The 19,190-nt window shown below is 37.4% G+C and overlaps 1 protein-coding gene across 2 annotated transcripts; it reads left to right on the forward strand.

Moving 5' to 3' along the window:
• Window positions 1-1,937: 1,937 nt before the first annotated feature.
• Window positions 1,938-18,086, forward strand: LOC148160035 (long-chain-fatty-acid--CoA ligase ACSBG2-like). 2 transcript variants are annotated; one of them, XM_088005187.1, is made up of 5 exons: window positions 1,938-2,197; window positions 13,233-13,365; window positions 14,135-14,226; window positions 16,196-16,464; window positions 17,800-18,086. In XM_088005187.1, the coding sequence occupies exons 1-5, from the start codon at window positions 2,071-2,073 to the stop codon at window positions 17,890-17,892; spliced, it is 714 nt and encodes a 237-aa protein (XP_087861313.1). In that variant the 5' UTR covers window positions 1,938-2,070; the 3' UTR covers window positions 17,893-18,086. The 2 variants fall into 2 exon arrangements, with proteins under 2 accessions (XP_087861313.1, XP_087861315.1); XM_088005189.1 differs by lacking the exon at window positions 1,938-2,197 and adding an exon at window positions 7,598-8,085 and having other exon boundaries at window positions 17,800-18,079.
• The last annotated feature ends 1,104 nt before the right edge of the window (window positions 18,087-19,190 follow it).

The raw sequence follows: 19,190 nt of genomic DNA on the forward strand, positions 1-19,190 counted from the left end.
CTAGAGGTAAAAAACGCTCCGCCCAGTTAAAGTGGGCTGTTAGTTTAAATTAAGCCACTAGGAGGTGCTGTGGGCGACAGAAAATCATAGTTTGTAGGGTTACGTCTTCCGTTGGTGATTTTGTCATCTATGTGCTTCTAAATAAATTACAGTATCAGTATCAGTGTTCAAGTTATTTCAGCAATTCAATTTAAGTCGGTAAAACTTGTATATTTTATAAATTAATTATTCGGTAGTAATTAGTTACATTTACTTTAACAGTTGAAAAAAAATGTTTTTAGCGGTTGTTGTACTACACCCTACTTTTTATTTTTATTTGAGTAATATTATTATGAGGTGTCAAATTTCTGGCTCTACCCGTTGTGTGCAACTTATGAAGTAATAAAAAATTACCAAAAATGCAACAAGATTTGCTGTTCAAAAGTTATTTTATATTTGTAAAGTAGCTAGTGAAAACTTTATATTCTGTCTTCATATATCAATCTTTGTCAGAGATAAGCAAAAGTACAGTACCTATTATTTCCCTTGTTAAAATGTTATTTTCTTCATTATTTTTAAAAATGCAGTCAAATTTTACTATTGTCTTGCCAATATACTAACAAAATGATATGTTACACGTGATATCCGACAACCTACATAGTAGTCTCTTACATAAGTAAAAGTTATGGTTATTCTATCCACTGTGTGTAACTAATAGAAAACATGTTTTAACCAAAAATATATAATCTTTATATTCTATCTTTGTCAGGGAAAAGCAAAAATAGAATACCTAATGTTTCCCTTATAAAATGTTAATTCACCTCACTGTTTTTAAACTGTATTAAATTATTACTAATGCTATAATGCTTACACAATAATATATTACACATGGTATATAGATGTTATATTATATTTTACATAGTATCAGAAAAGGAGATTTATTAGAAAGGCTTTATAGCTGTTCCAAAAGTAGTATATCTCATGTAATAAAGAAGTTATAAAATATTTAGTGACAAAGTATGTCTATAGCTGCAGGGTGATGCAGTTGTTTTGCAGCAAGAAGGTCCTGGATCTGATGAATTGTGCTTTAGGGCTGCATAAAATAATTTAGAGGGCCCAAATGGCCCCCGAGTTGTACTTTGGATACCCCTGGTTTAAAAGCTGCCACATTTACAGTTTTTCTGCATTAATATACTGCATACATATTTAAAACAGCTGTCTCTGATGAGGAAATAGCACAATAAGAGTTGTTAAGTTATACGCTTAATTTTACAGCATCTCAATAAAGTATTCACACTCCTTAAATCTTTGAGTTTGTTGCCTTGCAACCACAAATACCAATGTACACTGAAGTGTGTAAGGAAGACACAAACTTCATCACCACACAATTATGCACTATACTTTATGCTGATTTGTCAACAAAATCTCAATTAAAGTACATTTAGTGTTTTTGACTGTACTGTATTTACGTGAGTACGTGTACTTTTGTGTAAAAAATACAGTTCTGTATAAATTGTTCATAAAATATTGTAAAATTAACACACATAATTGATATGTCAACACAAAAAGCTAGCTAAAAACATACATTTGTTCCAAATTGAAAAGTATTTTTCTATTTTTGCATCTGAGCATGAACGTATTGATAATTATGAAATAAAAAAAAAATACAAATATGTAGCGCCTTATTGTGTCTGTCATTAATATACATCTGATTCCTTTTCTCAGTCTGCACTATTTTCTTGGATTATAGCTTTAGAGATCTTTATTTTAACCCACACAGGGAAACAAACTCTGCAGATTTATTTTGCCTTCATGTAATCCCATCTTTTTAACACGTGATGGCAGCACAAACCTATGCTGCAAAAACTAAACTGCCAGATTACTCTAATCTCTGTATAATCCTGCCAACGTCTTTTGATGAACTGGTAACACCTGTCCTGTTGAACTACGCATATAAATAAACTTTACAGTAAGTTTTTAAATGATCGGAGTTTTTTGTTTGTTTGTTTGTTTTGTTGCGTGTGTTTCTTATGAACATACGACTTTAAAAACATGATTTTTTCAGAGAGACATCCAGCATTGTGAGCTTAAATGGGAGTGTTATCTTGGAGCTGTAAAAGTGACAGCTGGCTCCAGCAGCTCAGCGAGCATCAGAGCTCCTTTCATTTCCCTGCTGTCAACGTCACAGACAGACGTCTTTCAAAAGCTTCTTCTGGCGGTAAGTGGTTATTAACACAGCGTTTATCTTTTCTATTTTTCTTTTTGTCATCCTGATAATGGCATAATGTTCAGATAACGCCCGCCAAAAATGTACAGTAATAGTTTGCGGAATAGAGGCAGTTAAAGCTAAAAGCAGACGCTAAGAGTACAAGCGTCCGTTGCTAAGCATTCCGCAGTCAGTCATTCAGTTCAACAGCTTCATGAAAGTTATTTCGGTCAATTAAAAAAAAAAATCTCTAACTGATAACCAGTTTCATTAACCTCTGTTAAAATCCCGTCTGTTATAAATGTACACCTGCTTTGGTGATGCTAGCATGCAAGCTACTGTGACGTTTATAAGATGCTTAAATGCAGTTTGAGAAATCATAAAACACGTTTCCGTCTCCGTAGCGAAGGAATTGAGTGAATAATATTCTCAGATAAAATTGAACACTTTTAAAACACAGGGATGTTTTACTTAGGAAGACACTACAACCGTTTCATAATTTAGATATTGGAGTTTTTTGTTTCTGGCATAAAATGATTGTAGCTCAGATGAGCTAGTGATGTGATTTCCGTAGGATCCGGATCAATTGGCTCATTGTTCTTTCGGCTACAAGTTGACTCTTTGCTTACTATTAAACAATAGTAACAAGTATCTAATAATAATAATAACACTAATTTAAGTATTATTTGACCCTAAATAATACTTTAAGCTTAAAATATTAAGCTTAAAAGTTAATATTAATTAACTAATAATAAGCAAATTATTACAGTCTATTAGTAGTAACTAATAATAAACAAAGTATTAGAATGTTAAAGTACTATAGTAGTAATCAGTTAAATATTACTGACTCAAATTTAGTATGATTTAAGTTTATTATTCAATACGTTAGAATATCACTAAAAAGTATAAATAAGTAAAGCAGTTTTAAAAAGTGTAACTCATATTTTGCATAAATTTATTATACACAAGTTATTTTGTTCATGTGATCATGGTGGCTCACAGATAATAAAAGTCTAAAATTTAGATTTTTTAGAAAATTCAAACATCACGTGACCAATAATATAGGATTTTAAATAAATAAATATTTATTAATTATATATGCACTATCCACAGAGTGATATATTTTTGTTAATTTTGATTTTTATGGTTTAGATCTAATACAAAAAACATGAGATCATTGATTAAGCCTATGTTTATGTTTTAAAATACTTTTAACACATTTACCCTGTATGGTTTAGCACTGCAATTGAATTGCAATTGTTGAAGGACCCTTTTTGATAAAGAGCAGTTTTATTTCACAGCCGTGTTATTTTTCTATTTTTTAAGGCTCTGACTGATTTATTATCAGAAGGCAATATATCTTCTAGAAGGGTTTTGCTGTCATTGTACTAAAAATCACAAATTATTCTCATAAAAGTCCATATTTCCCATTCCTACTTTTACTACAACCAAACATAATCTGAACTTACACTTATATTTACAATAACTGCAACTTTATTATTACAACTTGTACAGTTGTCAGTTATTTAAGATCCTAAATAAGTCCAAACTTGAACTTTAAAAGACTCATTATAATTTTGAAGATGTTTATTGTTAATAAATGTAGTTAGCTATGAGAAGTAAGCGGTCTTAAAGCCCATTTCTGTGATGGACCACAGGCAGCAGCTAATGTTGCTTATGCTTTGGGCCGGCTCTGATATCGTAATGTTGAGTAGCTGGCATTGCATTACAAGCTATCACCACTATGGAATACTATACCTGTATCTTTCAGCTTTTTCTTGCGTATTTATGATTATATTGGGACTCCTGAAACCCTAAACTGTCATTATTGAAATGTCAGTACAAAAATAGCACAAAGCTTTAATAAGAATACATCACACTTCCTTTATCCTCAGTGGGTCATTTAAAAGACTAAGATGTAAAACAATGTTGGCCTGCCATCTGTGTTATTTGACTACATAATGACTTTTTCTTTCTGTAAAGCTTAGCTCATTTGTTTAAGCCAACAGGAACAAGAACATTAGATATATACAAGTAAATAAGATATTACCTTTTTATCTAGTTGTCTAATTAATCGGTTTACTGGTGATTCATGTGTTTCTTTTTCTGTAAGATGCATATTTGCTGAGTGTGGGATGAGAGAGAATGGTCTCTAGAGTGCGTCAGCACTAAGATCGCCCTGCAGCATGTCAGAGCAGCATGCGTGGTTGCACCAGATCAGCCGGCTCTGGGTGTCACGTGACGCGGTGGTGAGGTGGCTCTGTCATGAGGTCTCGCCAGGCCATTGGCTGCATTTTTCAACAGAGTACTGATTGCACACATTTATGAGGTCATGCAGACCTCTGGGTACAACCCCTGGCAAAAAGTATGGAATCACCAGTCTTGGATGAGCACTCATTCAGACATTTCATGCTGTAAAACAAACTCAGATCAAAAACATGATACAATATTAAGGTCGTTCCAAAGTGCAACTTGTTGGCTTTCAGGAACACTCAAAGAAATGAAGAGAAAATATTGTGGAAGTCAGTGAATGATACTTTTATTGACCAAACACAGGGAAATAAATATGGAATCACTCAATTCTGAGGAAAAAAGTGTGGAATCACTCAAATTGGAGGTAGAAAAAAAAAGGACACACCCAGTCTATTTCCTTTCCCTAAATGGACACCTGCCCCAGATTAGATGTGCCCGTTAGTGTGCAGTTCAAAACACCTGCAGTCATGACACCTTGGAGGGCTGCTGGACGAAGTGGAGTGGTGAGAACCATGGCTCCAACAAGAGAAATGTCCCTTGAAACAAAAGAGAGGATTGTGAAACTTCTTGAAGAAGGTAACCCGTCACGCATGGTTGCTAAAGATGTGGGCTGTTCACAGTCAGCTGTATCCAAGATATGGACCAAATACAAACAGCATGGAATGGTTGTTAAAGCCAAGCGTACTGGTAGACCAAGAAAGACATCAAAGCGTCAAGACAAACAACTTAAGGCCATTTGTCTTGAAAACCGAAAAAGTACAACTAAACAGATGAAGCATAAATGGGAGGAAGTTGGAGTCAATGTATGTGACCGAACCGTAAGAAATCGCCTAAAGGAGATGGGATTTCAATACAGGAAAGCTAAACGAAAACCAGCATTGACACCTAAACATAAAAGAACGAGACTCCAATGGGCTAAGGAGAGGCAATCATGGACTGTGGATGACTGGATGAAAGTTGTCTTCAGTGATGAGTCAAGAATCTGCATTGGACAAGGTGATGATGCTGGAACTTTTGTTTGGTGCCGTTCCAGTGAGATTTATGAAGAGGCCTGCCTGAAGAAAACAACCAAATTTCCACAGTCCTTGATGATATGGGGCTGCATGTCAGGCAAAGGCACTGGGGAGATGACTGTGGTTAATTCTTCTATCAATGCACAAGTTTACATTGACATTTTGGACAGTTTTCTCATCCCTTCAATTGAACAGATGTTTGGTGATGATGAAATAATTTTCCAAGATGACAATGCATCGTGCCATCGGGCAAAAACAGTGAAGGCATTCCTTGAAGAAAGACACATTCAGTCGATGTCATGGCCTGCAAATAGTCCAGATCTCAACCCAATTGAAAACCTGTGGTGGAGATTGAAAAAAATGGTCCACAAGAAGGGTCCAACCAGCAAAGCTGATCTGGCAACTGCTATCAAAGAGAGTTGGCACCAAATTGATGCAGAATACTGTTTGTCACTCATCAAGTCCATGCCTCAAAGACTGAAAGCTGTTATAAAAGCCAAAGGTGGTGCAACTAAATACTAGTGATGTATTTTGAATGGTCTTTTGTTTATGCGTTTTTCATGATTCCATACTTTTTTCCTCAGAATTGAGTGATTCCATATTTATTTCCCTGTGTTTGGTCAATAAAAGTATCATTCACTGACTTCCACAATATTTTCTCTTCATTTCTTTGAGTGTTCCTGAAAGCCAACAAGTTGCACTTTGGAACGACCTTAATATTGTATCATGTTTTTGATCTGAGTTTGTTTTACAGCATGAAATGTCTGAATGAGTGCTCATCCAAGACTGGTGATTCCATACTTTTTGCCAGGGGTTGTACAAGTCGAGGTCAGTTCTTTTAGTGGGACCAGGTTTATTTTTATATAAATATATTTCTGGAAACTTAAATGTATACCCTTAAGCTCTTACATGTTGTAATTTGAATGAGTTTTAAGATTAGATTCATGTACTTTCAAGGGAGGTTAAAATATGGTTTTCTTGTTGTTTTTACATTTTTCTTAAAGTTGTGCACCTGCAGTTTATCCTGCCGCACCTCTGGTATTTGTTCGTTTAAACAGGTATGTTCCTGCAAGGAAAAAACAAAACAAGAAGAGCAGGATTGGCTTGTCAAGCAGCAGAGTTTAGCTGACAGCTAAAATGTTATTCAAATTCCTAAAAATAGGTCAGCAAAACAAAGTTCAAGCACTGGTCTTGCTGGTTGTGATTGGCAGTGCAATAAAATGAGCCAAGAACAGAGCTTTGAGAAATACAATTTTTAAAAAAAATTAGTTTTTGTTTATGATGATTTGTAACCTCCAAGTGACCCATTGTTTTTTTTTATTGCTGTTTTATGATCTGGTGTTTCCACCTCCAGTTAGACTTTCACTGGGCAAGTGGGATTAAATTCAGACATGTAACGTTACGATTAGTAGTGCAACAACAAACATGACTCACTAGTATGTCTCATTTGTTTTTCTGTCCCTCTATCAATGGACTGTGTTGATACTGGTAGCTCCACCCTAACTGTACCATTCCATTGCCCTGTGGAGATGATTATTTCAATAATCGATTTGTCACGATTAATTGTGTCATGCCTCTGGCTCCACTCTAGCCAAACTGTGCTATTATCCCATAGACCTACAATTGTCCTGAACTGGGCCCAGGAATGATGTGGTACTGTCAGTATTTTGGCCACTTTTGCAGAAGAAAAGCACAAAATCGTGTACTGACACCTGCTGTACTTCTCAGTGGAAATGAGGCAAAAGTAGCCACAGTCTGTCCAGTAAGATCTGAATCCGGCAATCCCACTCACTTTTTCATTCCACTCATTAACCTCCTGAAAATTTCTCGACTCGGTTGTTGCGCTTAGAGCGCTGGTGATGCCACTAGGAAGCCCGTGGAGAGGTGTAAGGGTTGGCCGAGGAACACATTATAACTGCTTGCAGTTCTAGTTAGTATATTCATGATCAATGTATTAAGTGTGCTCCATAAAACTTGTAGAGTTGTGGTTTAAAAAGTAGAAAACAGTGAAAGAAATCTTTCTTTGTCATCAAGGCATCCAGGTTAGGCTTGTTTAACTGAAGTTTGTGCACAGCAGGTTGTAGGTCATGTAGAAAATGCCACATTAAAAGCAGAACACGTTATGAAGCAGCCCAACCCTTCAGAATTATTTCTGCATGCGACTCGTCCGATAGTAACCCCATGCTGCATGTGGATGAGTGTAAAGGCGGTATTTCTCTCGTGGGGGATGGGTCTCGGTTTCAGCATCATCAGTGGGGAGGGAAATGTGCGTTTGCTTCCTCTCTGCAACTTCCCCTCCTTCTTTTTTAGGTCTCCGTGTAATGCATGGTGTGAGCTTTTTCAGCCAATCAGGCCGAGCTAAATGAAGATGGGAGGGCAGACTGCCTGGAAGACGCTGGTGAGCTGTCTTGGGTGGGGTAACAGCGGGAGGAGGGACCAACAGAGCCGGCCGGCTGCTAGAGTTTGAAAATGAATGATTTGCTGTAGATATCCTGGTCATTTGTAAGATTAGTGCCACATCTGCTTCATTTAAAAAATAAAATAAAATAAAAGGAGAATAGCGAAAGGGTGGCAATCCTAGAGAAAACGTGTTGGATACAAGCCGAGAAGAGAATCATCATCTAACGATGCAACGTGAGTAGCTGAATTTAAAATTTAAAGAATGTGTGGGTAGGAGGAAGTTCCTTAAACTTGAATAACAAGCTTCATTTTAGCAAATCTGGTTTGGTAAGAAAGTTTTTAGGAATGATTTCTGAAAAAAACAGGTTGATTGGTTTTATGAGTTAAGATGATGAACATCCACAGGTTTCGTGCCATAAGCTAATTCACTAGTTTATTTTCTAATACAAATATAAAATTTAACTTATTTTTCTTTGAGTTTTTGCTGCAGTAAAGGTAAATCTTGACTTGATGAGTATTTTAAGTGTTTGGTTCGGTCGGACAGCCAACACAGACTCTGTCTCTTTGCTGAATGGGTGTAGCCCAGCCTGCAGAGCTGGATGAATTTTCCATTTTGCTTTTCTGTCTTTTAAGAGCAGAAGCTCATTTGTTAATTAAATCAATTTCTTGCAAACTGATTAGTTTGATCACAAAAAAAATGAGGATGCAGAAGCTCACGCCCAGTTCTGTCTGTCAGCAGATCCATCCATAATATGAATTCAGTTGACCTTACTTCAGCCTATTTGGGAAAACAGAAACAAAGACCTTTAAAGACGGGGATTTTGCCTGTAGTTTTGTCAATTAATCAAGTGAAACTGAAAATTCTTGATGAAATTATGTTGTGTTTTGTGGGGATTCCCTCTATTGATTCAATGGGTTTTTTTTTTCTATTAGGGTTTCTTCTCCGTTAACCAGGGTCCAAAAATAAAAGTGTTGTTGCCGCTTCAACTGTTGCTGCCTTTCCCTTTCTGACTGGGACAGCTGCTTCTAAGCTCCACTGTCCTCCATCGTCATAATCCTCTCCCATCAGCAAGACTGCAGCATCTCTACTGGTGTCAGTCTGTACAGGGGGGCGAACTCCACCGGGTGATTCATCCTTAGCAGTAAATCTTTACCCACAACAAGCATAACCTACCTGTATAATGTTTACTCCAGCAGAAGATGCCATGGAATGTGAAATAAATCATTTACATTTCAGTAATTAGATTATTTTAATGTGTTGAAAGATAGTTTGAAGTGGAATTACTCAAATATTTTACAGCTTCAGCTATTAGAGATAGAAACTACTGATCAGTGATGGGCCTGAGCCTTCAGAGTCACATAAAGACAATTAAAAAGTCGGTCTTCTGTCACCTGAAGAACATTTCCAGGATTAATCTACTTATATTCCAGCAAGATCCTAAAAAACTCATCCATTTGTTGTTTATCTTTAGTCGCCCTGATTACCTCAACAGTGTCTTCACAGCTTTGCTTAAAAAATTAGACAGCTGCAGCTGATCCAGAGCAGTGCTTCTGGCATTCTCACTAAAACCAAGAAGATAAAGCGCATCACCCCAGTTTTTAAAGTCCGTAAACTGAGCTACAGTCTGTTCTCTGTAGCTCAGAGAGGAGACCTTAAAATACTTCACTTAGTTTATAAATAATAGATGGCATTGTAGACCTATTGTCGTTATATCAACCTTCCAGACAACTCAAGTCTTCTGGTTTAAGTCTATTCTTCATCCCCAGAATCAGAACCAAACATGAAGAAGAAAAATTCAGCTTCTATGGTTCACAAATCTTGAACAAACTTCGAGAAAGCTGCAAAACTGCTAAATCATGTCTAAAAAGCCATTTCATTATAGCCTCTCATGGTTAATAATAACCAGCACAGCATTAAATGTAGCCTGTTTTTCAACTGACAGGTTTTCCTTACTAATGTTTCTTACTTATTTGTTTTATTTTATTCTAATCATGTAGACCACTTTCAATTGCCTTGTTGCTAAAAATGCACAATGCAAATAAAACCGTCTTGCGTTGGCCGTAAATCGTCAACCACTGGCCTCCATGTTGACCATTTACTGAAGCTTTAAGGCGTTGTTTTCTCCACCTGTAATAGCTGCAGGTCGCTTTGTTCATTTCAAAGCTAAATGAGAGCTGGAATCTCAAGAATGTATGTGATGTTGAATATGAAGGGCTCAGATGACGGTGGTCGATAATCAGACAGGGCTGCAGCGTTTTTAAAATACAAAGAAGTAAATAAATAAATAAAACAACTATAGCATGCTCATTATTTCTAAATGTTTCACACACAAAAATTGACATGACCTCTAAAAGTGAAATGAAAGATGTAATAATGATGCAACAACCTGGTTGGACCTTAAACTCTATCAACATTCAGTTGTGTTTAGTTTGGTGACATTTCTCCACCCTGCATCCCAAACTTTCTCCAAATCGCTCAAATTCTGAGGACATTTCTTAGATTTAGTTCACAAGCCAAAACTTTTATTAAGTAATTGCTGAAACTTCACTCTTTATTCCTAACTTTGTAGCACACACTTAAAGGTTTTGGACTGAATCTGTTATTTGGAGACACAGCACATTCTCCTTTAAGAGTCGAGGAAAGTTTAGATGTGGATATTTTTGTTGGAAGAAAACATATTTCAGTGTTGTAATCCTGAAAATAACAAGAATCTGTTGTCACATGGTGAACACAATCAGCGCTTGTTAGCAGATTCATCCAGCTCCTTCAGTGTTGCTGTTCTTGGCAGCTTCCCTGACTAGTTTCACTCTTGTCGAAACAATTTCTAGTTTCTGTAATGCTAGCATAACATTTTTTGTGCAATAGGCTCCTATTAACCCTTTGTAGCATGCCTACAACGTGTTGCTTCAGCTAAGTATCAGTTGTGTACAACCAGATTATTGCAACATTTTAGCCATTATGTGCTTTTCTGTAATAAGAAAAGTTTAACTTGGCTTATACTGGACATGTTTCATGTTCTACATGGAAATTATTTATCAAAATGCATTTTATTGAGACCCAACGTACATTTTGGACTAATTCTGAAACGTACGCTTAAAGCAATATTTGCCTAAAACACCTCAAAGAGTTTTACAAGTTTCACTAGATATAAACATTGATCTAGTTATCAATGGTTAGTTCTAAACCTGCTGATATCTTCTTTACATTAGTTGTTAAAAGGCATTTTAACAAGAGAAAATCACGAGTCAAAATGTGGTGTTTTTACTCAAGGTTATCATCCCGTAGTGATGTCATACCGACCCATGACTGATTAGGTCTCTGTCACGCCCAAGACCCAAACAAAGCCAGAGACTGAAGACGCAGGAGGGGGTTGGGGTCTCAGTTCACCCCCTCATGTCTGCCTCCTCCCTCATCCGTCTACGGTTCACTCTGCAGGCTGAACTGGCTGGACGGGGTCATTTAACATCCCCAAACCTGAGCGTTCCCCAATGTGAACCATTAAAAGTGGGAGCGGGCCTCAAATGTTTTGATCAGAGCCAATTTGGACACAGTTGTTGGTTAAAATGTTCAGTTTAACCGTTTGTGGTTGCCTAATGGAGGCCTAGTTTGAGCAAACTATGTTTGTTCCTGCTCCCTCTGACCTCTGGAGTCGTTTTCTTTCCCATTACCCGAGCCTAATTGTTCCTGACAGGCGAGCCATGATAGGCTCCTGCCACAACAAGCAGACGAAGCTGCTGGAACGTGTTGTCAGCCCCCTTAAATAAACAGGTCAAAGATGTGATAAGGGAGCAACAACAGAGGGTTGAACGAGGGAAAAAGGGCGCGGATGTGACCGCGTTTATTGTTGGGGAGTATTAGACGCAGTTCCTGTCAGGATGCAATAAAGCCGATAAACAAAACTTTAAAGGGCCTGTATTCAATGTTTCAAACACTGCTAAAGCTCTAACCTTTGACTATTAGAGAGTAAAAATAGTTGTCTTTGTTTGGGCATCTTTATGCTATTCAGCTACAGCTGTGGTCAGAAGTTTAGTTTTTATTATGTTTATTTTAACCTTTTTTTGTTTGGGCGCAGCATATGAGTCCAACTTTGGGCGTTGAATCTGTTATGGGTTTGTTTTCTAAACTACAGGGTGAAAATTACATACAGACTCAAGTATATACATACACCCCTCACTGACACTTGTTTCTTCTTTCTAAAGCCATGGCATAACCCTGGATATTTGGTCCTTATTATCAGAAATGGTGGAGTTCATTTCATTTGAACTCCAACTTCAAAGCATTATTCCTAATTTTTTAAGACAATTAAGAGTTGGAGGCTTAAGGTTAGCCTACTTCATCCATTCAAAACCTTTGTTTGCATTAAAGTAGTCACGATACTGAAGTTTTAAACTCAGTACTGGTACAAAGACAAACACTGGATGTTAAAAATACATCACCTAAAAACGTCACTTCCCTGATAACATCTAGGATAAATGTTAACTTTAAATAATGGTAGTAATAGGGTTACCTTCTTACACCATAAATTAGACCCTTTGAGTCAGTTGTGCTTATCTTTCATGTGTCACTGTGTGCTGCCATTTGTCAATATGCTCTAGATAAAAATAAATATGAGTACTGACAGATATATAAAGGGTCATTCCAAACTTGTGTTTCAAAAAAACACGGATCTGGAAGATGAAAGAAATATTTTTTACAGTGTAAACGGATGTGGCCTGTGCAGATAGATTCAGCTGCAGCTCTGTACAGCTTCTGACTTTCTGGGAATTTTGCTGAATACTAACTAATAGTAGGCCCTCAGCATTACACTGCCACCACCAGTTGGTACTCTGTTCGTAGGTTTGAAAGCCTCACCTTGATGTCATCGTGGCCGAATACTTCAGTCTTTCCCTTATCTAATAATGAAACGTTTCTCCACAAGGCATTTTTGTCGTCCATGTGAGCAGCTACAAATTTCAGCCGATGACGGCGTTTCCTTGGTTGTTCTGGAACATCATAACCCATTTCCTTTCATCGTACAGTTTGGGTTTGATGATTGAAACATGGAGACACAAAGCAAAGTAGCATTAGAGAACTTACATTTATGGCCTATTCAAAGCCCTGACTTCAGCCTTACTGAAACTAACGATTTCAAATAATCTGCAGTATTTGTGACATGAAGAGAGATCAAATGTCCAGAAGCTGATTTGGTTTCTGCGACTTGCTAGAATTTGTTTTGCACATGATCTTCCCTCTCTGTAAAAATAACAGTAAGAAAAAAACAAAGTTTCATCTCTGTTTCCCTCTCTGATAAATAATCCAGCTGATGTGTGTTTTATGTGCTCCTGTAGCTGCTTTTCACTGCGTTTAAAGCTTAAAGAATCGTGACGTTTGTCTCCTGCAGTGACCGCGTGCGAGTCCAGCGCCATGTCCGAACCCGTGGTGGTGGAGCCTCCTAAAGCAGGTGAAGCGCTGCAGTCCTGTGGTGCAGGAGACAGCTCAGCCTCCCTTGATGACGGCATTGGAGACATGGCAAAGTACGTTAACACGAATGCGTTACGATGGCTAGCTTAGGAAGTTACATTTAATGTAATGAGACAAAAACGTTTGTTATTCCTTTTGCTTAACTTCAGCTGCCAGTGGATTGTTTGTATAGTCTGCACAGGCTTATTATTTTCCAAAAAAGTTCCCCAAGGTTCATTTCTTGGCCCATTAATTATTTCTTTTTATATACAGCATATAACCTGGGTCAAAACATTCTGAATTTGTCCTTTTCTGCAGCGTTTTTAAAGCCAGAGAAAACAAAATGTAATTTCTTTATGTCTTCAAGTAAAGCTATTTTAACAAAAAGACTCGTGGTTCGTTTTCAAATGGGGCTGCAACTAACTTATTTAACTTATTCCTCTTTTTTTAAAAACTGGAACTTACTTGCCTGCCCTGTGGGAATGTTTTAAATTTGTAAATACTCTACATGCTTGTCAGCTCAGAAGCCATTCAGGCTGAAACTCCTCATCATCACTTTTAACAGAAAGAAGGAAATCAGAATCTTGTTTAAAATACTTCCTGAAGTGGTTGTAAGAGTGAAACTGTCTTTGGGACTTCAGAGCATAATTTGCATAACTTTGCATGTATTAATTTAGTCCAGGCTGACTGTATTTATTTTGATCTTTAAATACAGATCAAAATAGTGGATGATGACAGCCGCTGGTTCCCCCCCAATGACTTGGCACCGTTTTTCAAATTTACCCCGCTTCCTTTGGGAATTAACTCGCTCATAAATGTGTTTTCCTCCTTCCTGTTCCTCAGTGAGTCATCAGAGGAAGAGTCCACCGGGGAGAAGGAGGAGGAGGTCGCTGCTGGAGATGCAGCTGCTCTGCAGAGCTCAGACACACCACAGGGTGAGGCCCCAAGAAAAACCGCCACGTGTTTGTTGTCTGAGCAGCTGGATTTAAAAGACAAGATTAAAAAATAGCTTTTAGGCTTTACTATAATCCTGGATGCAGTTATTCTGTCTGCTCTTGTTGCTGAACTCAGCATTTGTGAGCGCACGTCTTTTCCTGAGGAAGCAGAAAACACATTCTTTGGCAGAACAAACGCTCCTTCCTCTCTCCTTCCCTTAAACGGTGACTTTCTTTCCTGCTAATGTCACTGACGGAAAAGTGTTTCCTTCGTTATCTGTAAAGATAACAATAAACTACATGTGTATCCACTAGAGCATGTCTTATCTTACTTTTAGACAGTTTTATTCTGTGGAAATTTATTCAATAGACCCAACCTGCGTCTGCGTAAAAACAAGAGCTAACAGATTTTTTTTTTCCATGAGAAAGTTATTCACCATCCAGCTTGTTAGAGGAACTGATAAGCAGCTGCTGTTCCTGTAATAAATCCACCATGTTATCCCACTTTACATTCAAAACATCCTGCAGATCGTTAGGTTACATCCCATCTGGTCTGTCACACTGTAAACTCCCAAAGGGGCGACAAGCCGCCTCCTAGATTAATTATTAAAATCCTTTGGGTTTTATGGCACCCAGAAGACGATGCTAGCTCCTGCTGCTGCACTAATTTGGTTCTAGTGATTGTTCTCCAGTTGCTGCTATGTGTAATTCGAGTACAATAGTAAAATTATAGATTAGATACGACAGACAGTTCGATGGATAATCAGAATAATAATCTCTAAATGTGACGTACACTCAGATTTCTGCTAAAGTTTAAACCAGTAATCAGCTGACATTTTTGTGTCCTGTCAGTTTTAGCTTGCGGTTCACACCGTATAAATAGACCCACATCCTGTTTTCTCTGTGTTTGACCTTAAATCAGACTAAACTTCTCATGTTCAGTCAGGATTAAGAAAGTTATTTCCTCTCACTGAATGCCAGAATAAAACTTATATTAAAACTCAGATTCGGGCTGCATCAGGAGGCCAGTTCTTGTTGAGCTGGCACAATTTGTGCAGTTCAGAAGTTTATTATAGAGCATGCTTTGAGATGTATGTAAACATCTGACTTTGGAAACCATTTAGAAAATCTTCTTCTAATTAATCCACCGTTGACGGACCTTAAAACACCTGAGCACAGCAGAGGTTCATTAGATCCAACATCTACTCATAATACCCTATGTACAAGACGTATCTGTGTTTTCATATTGGCAGGACTCAAAAGTTTTAATTATAATGAATTAATCGCATCTTAATCGAAAACCATATATCGACAAAATCAGTAATATTTTCAATCCAAAAACCCTTTTTGATGCAAAATTATAGAATAAGCATAAATATGAACTTACTGACAAACATATTTGTCGTTTTTAATCTGTTATTTAGGATATTTAAACATCAGATTAGTGTATTTATGTTATAACCATTCAGCTTTTTAGTGTTTCAGGAAACCCTGATCATTCATGTAAGTTCCTTAAAGCTTCTGTGCTGCTGCAGCATGTTTAACATTGAGAAGCTATTTAATCTTGAGTAGCTTTGCTGATCGGCTACCTCCTTTTTGCCCAATCAGATAATTTTTTTAAAGCTAAAATTACCCCCCACTGGGGCAAATGAAGCGGCTTTATCGTCCACTGCTGTTGTGCGACAGATTCATGGACGTACCAGAAACACAACACAAAGGTTCCACCTCTTGTATGTAAAATAAAAAGAGATTAATTGTGTTTTAATTTTTCAAGCGTTAAAATTTGTGTAATTAAGTAGACACAGGTCCTACTGTTTTTTTAACAGCAAAATAACAAAACTGCATGCAGAAACTGAATATTTTTTATCTTAGAAATCATGAAGGTCTCTCCTGAAAATGAGGCCTTTTTCCTCGACTGACTGATTTTGTCGTCAGACCTCTGAGCGTTTTCTCTCTCTCCGTGTTTCAGTGAACGTCCAGCGCCCAGACTCCCTGTCCGTGCCGCCGTCGTCAGAGCTCCGTCTCTGGACGACACAGCGCGACGGAGAGGTGAAACTCCGGGTCGAGGGCTCCGGTGAGGCTGCAGATGCTCTGACTGTGAACCAGATGTTTGCTGCAGCTGCAGATCGATTCAGTGACTTCACAGCTTTGAAATGGAAGGAGGGCGAGCAGCAGAAATCCCTCACCTACAAACAATACTACCAGGACTGCCGCACTGCTGCCAAGAGCTTCCTAAAGGTTGGTTTCATTTTCTTTTTTCTAATCCAATCAGAACGCCTTCAGGGAGAAGACTTCTTGTTTATCTGCATTCCTTTTATAGCTAAAAACACATTTTAGTTTAGTTTGTTTGGATGTACCCTGCATGGTTCAGGTGTTAAACTCTCCTGAATTAGAAAATGAATTTTAAAAAATCCAGATTACTTTTAGTTCCAACTAAATGTATCCCTCAGTTAATGTCTTATTCTCTTGTATGTTTAATTTTTGGATAATTAACAGTTAACATAAATTTGTTTCCACATCCACTGGCATTCTGACATGATTTTTTATTTTTAAACAAACCTTCAGCAGATATTAGCAGCATAATATTTACATGATATTTAGTTCTCTGCAATGTAAGACTTCATGAATTTAAATGACTCATTTAGGCATCACTTTACATGTCGTCATAGCAACGGATCACATCACAGTAGCAATGATGATGATGATGATGCAACAGAAGATTATTTCAGAAAAATCAATTATTCTGACAATTAACTGAATAATCAGATACAAATATTGACACATTCTGCTGATTTTTCATTTAACCCCTTAAGTCTTTTTGATTTGCTCAATATTAGAAATGCATTAAAAGACGCACATAAAAAAATTACTTTTTGGCATACAAAAATAAGTAGCCTAAAATGCAATAATGCAGTAAAATAGCGTTCTAATAGTGAACATTTGATCCTTTTTTAGCAAAGGACGAATCTGCAGCTAAATAAATACTGTCTGATTATTTTTTTTGGATTAATAATTAATAGCAAAAGATCCTTATATATATATATATATATGTGTGTGTGTGTGTGTGTGTGTGTGTGTGTGTGTGTGTGTGTGTATTACAGAATATGAATCTTGTGTAGTTTTCATAGAGCAGATTTACATCTTAAATGCAAAATGTTTATATATTTGGTGCAGTTTTTGTTTTACTTCTCTGAGGGTTTTATTTCAGCAATTTTCCTTTTTTGAGTCTGTATGTTTGGAATCAATTACTAAATTACTTGATGACTATTTCAATAATTGATTTATCACAATTTATTCAACTACTTGTTTAAACTCAAACCGGGATTTGAAACTCCTACGTTTTAAATGCAAATTATAATTTTTAACCAATGAAAACAAACACTGTCAAAAGTTAAAGTTTTAGAACATTTTTAAAAATCATCAAGTTAAAAAGATTTAAAAGTTTAATAAATTACTTATTTAATAAGTGAGGACATGCTGTCAGTATCTTCACCATCTTCCCTGGTAAAAGTTTTGAGATCAGTTTACTGTGTGTTTTTTATTTTTTAAACTTTGTTGTTTATATTTCTGCAGCTCGGTTTGGAGCGTTTCCATGGCGTCGGGATTCTGGGCTTCAACTCTGCCGAGTGGTTCATCGCCGACATCGGCGCCATTTTGGCCGGGTGAGTTTCCGAGTCCTCTGGTTTGGTCACGATGGTTTATCAGCGTTTCTGCATCAGCGTGTTTACATGTTTATCGCCGAGTTTACGAGTGTCCGACCTCGACTGGCAGGTCAAGGTCGGCAGGTCGCTTCTTATCCAGCTGAGACATTTTTCTGATCAAATGACTGATTAAAGCGATAAGCCAAACGAGAGGCTGACTCACTGAAGTCATGGTTTCATGGTTTCTCCATTGACTGATTGGAAACTGAAAAAGGTATTTAAGAGGAGATTTTTTTTATTCGAACTGGGTGAAGCTAAAACTGCCAGTAGAGGAAGTTCTGGGTTGAACATATTTACAAAGGTTTTTTTTTTTATCTTAAATGCCAAATGTATATATTTTTTGTAGTTTTCGGCTTAATTGCTGCTCTGACTGTGCCGTAACTTCAGCAAATGTCCTTTTTTTAAAAGTCTTTATTCTCCCATTAATTACTAAATTAGTTCAGCAATTGATTTAATTAATCTGATTACCGTATTTTCCGCACTATAAGGCGCACCGGATTATAAGGCGCACCTTCAATGAATGGCCTATTTTAGGACTTTTTTCATACATTAGGCGCACCGCATTATAAGGCGCATAGAATAGACGCTTCATACTCTATTATTACACATCCACATTAATAAAGAAATGGTCCCCGAGTACTTTATATAGTAGGCTGGCCCAGTCGTTGTTTCACTCACGGTGTTGGTGTTGCGATATTATGCCCAACTGCTTTCTGGGTAACACAGACCAACCGACACGCTGCCGCTGCAGTCTCTGTCTCTCTTCCCCTGCCCCTCCCCCCCTTTAAATGTATTATCAAACTTTATTAACAAACCAGTGTTCTGACAACTATCCCAGCATGCACCGCGCACTACTTCTTCTACGGGGAAAAAGAAGTTGGCGGCTGCTTACCGTAGTGGACCAACTACGTAAGCAGCCTACTGCATGTCTGTGTAAACATGACGTCTTTCATTTCGATCTGAGTTAATTAGCGTAGCATTTCTGCCGGATTTTCACAACATATCAGCCACGACAATGGACAGGGGAACCAACAAGTTCATGTCATCTTTTTTGGACGACATCAAGGTGTTTGAGCCACTGGATGCCTCCAACATTGTGCGCGTCACAGCTAAAAGCTACCGATAGATGAGGAAAACAGCAGATCCTCACACCCTCAGCATAAATATAGCTGTGGACAAGATCACTGATGCCTATTGTTCTTGCAAGGCTGGGTAAGTCGGCATTCATGGTTTTGATGGTCCACAATGTACATTAGCATATGT

This window comes from Poecilia mexicana, unplaced genomic scaffold (assembly GCF_051168715.1).
Source record: "Poecilia mexicana isolate PSO_F unplaced genomic scaffold, ASM5116871v1 scaffold_4, whole genome shotgun sequence".
Taxonomy (NCBI): domain Eukaryota; kingdom Metazoa; phylum Chordata; class Actinopteri; order Cyprinodontiformes; family Poeciliidae; genus Poecilia; species Poecilia mexicana.

Bases quoted from the DNA above. Each gene is read 5' to 3' on its own strand.
- LOC148160035 (XM_088005187.1), top strand. From the start codon at position 2,071: ATGGGAGTGTTATCTTGGAGCTGTAAAAGTGACAGCTGGCTCCAGCAG. The intron at 2,198-13,232 runs GTAAGTGGTTAT...TGTCTCCTGCAG, and splicing joins TTCAAAAGCTTCTTCTGGCG to TGACCGCGTGCGAGTCCAGC. The intron at 14,227-16,195 runs GTGAGGCCCCAA...TCCGTGTTTCAG, and splicing joins GAGCTCAGACACACCACAGG to TGAACGTCCAGCGCCCAGAC.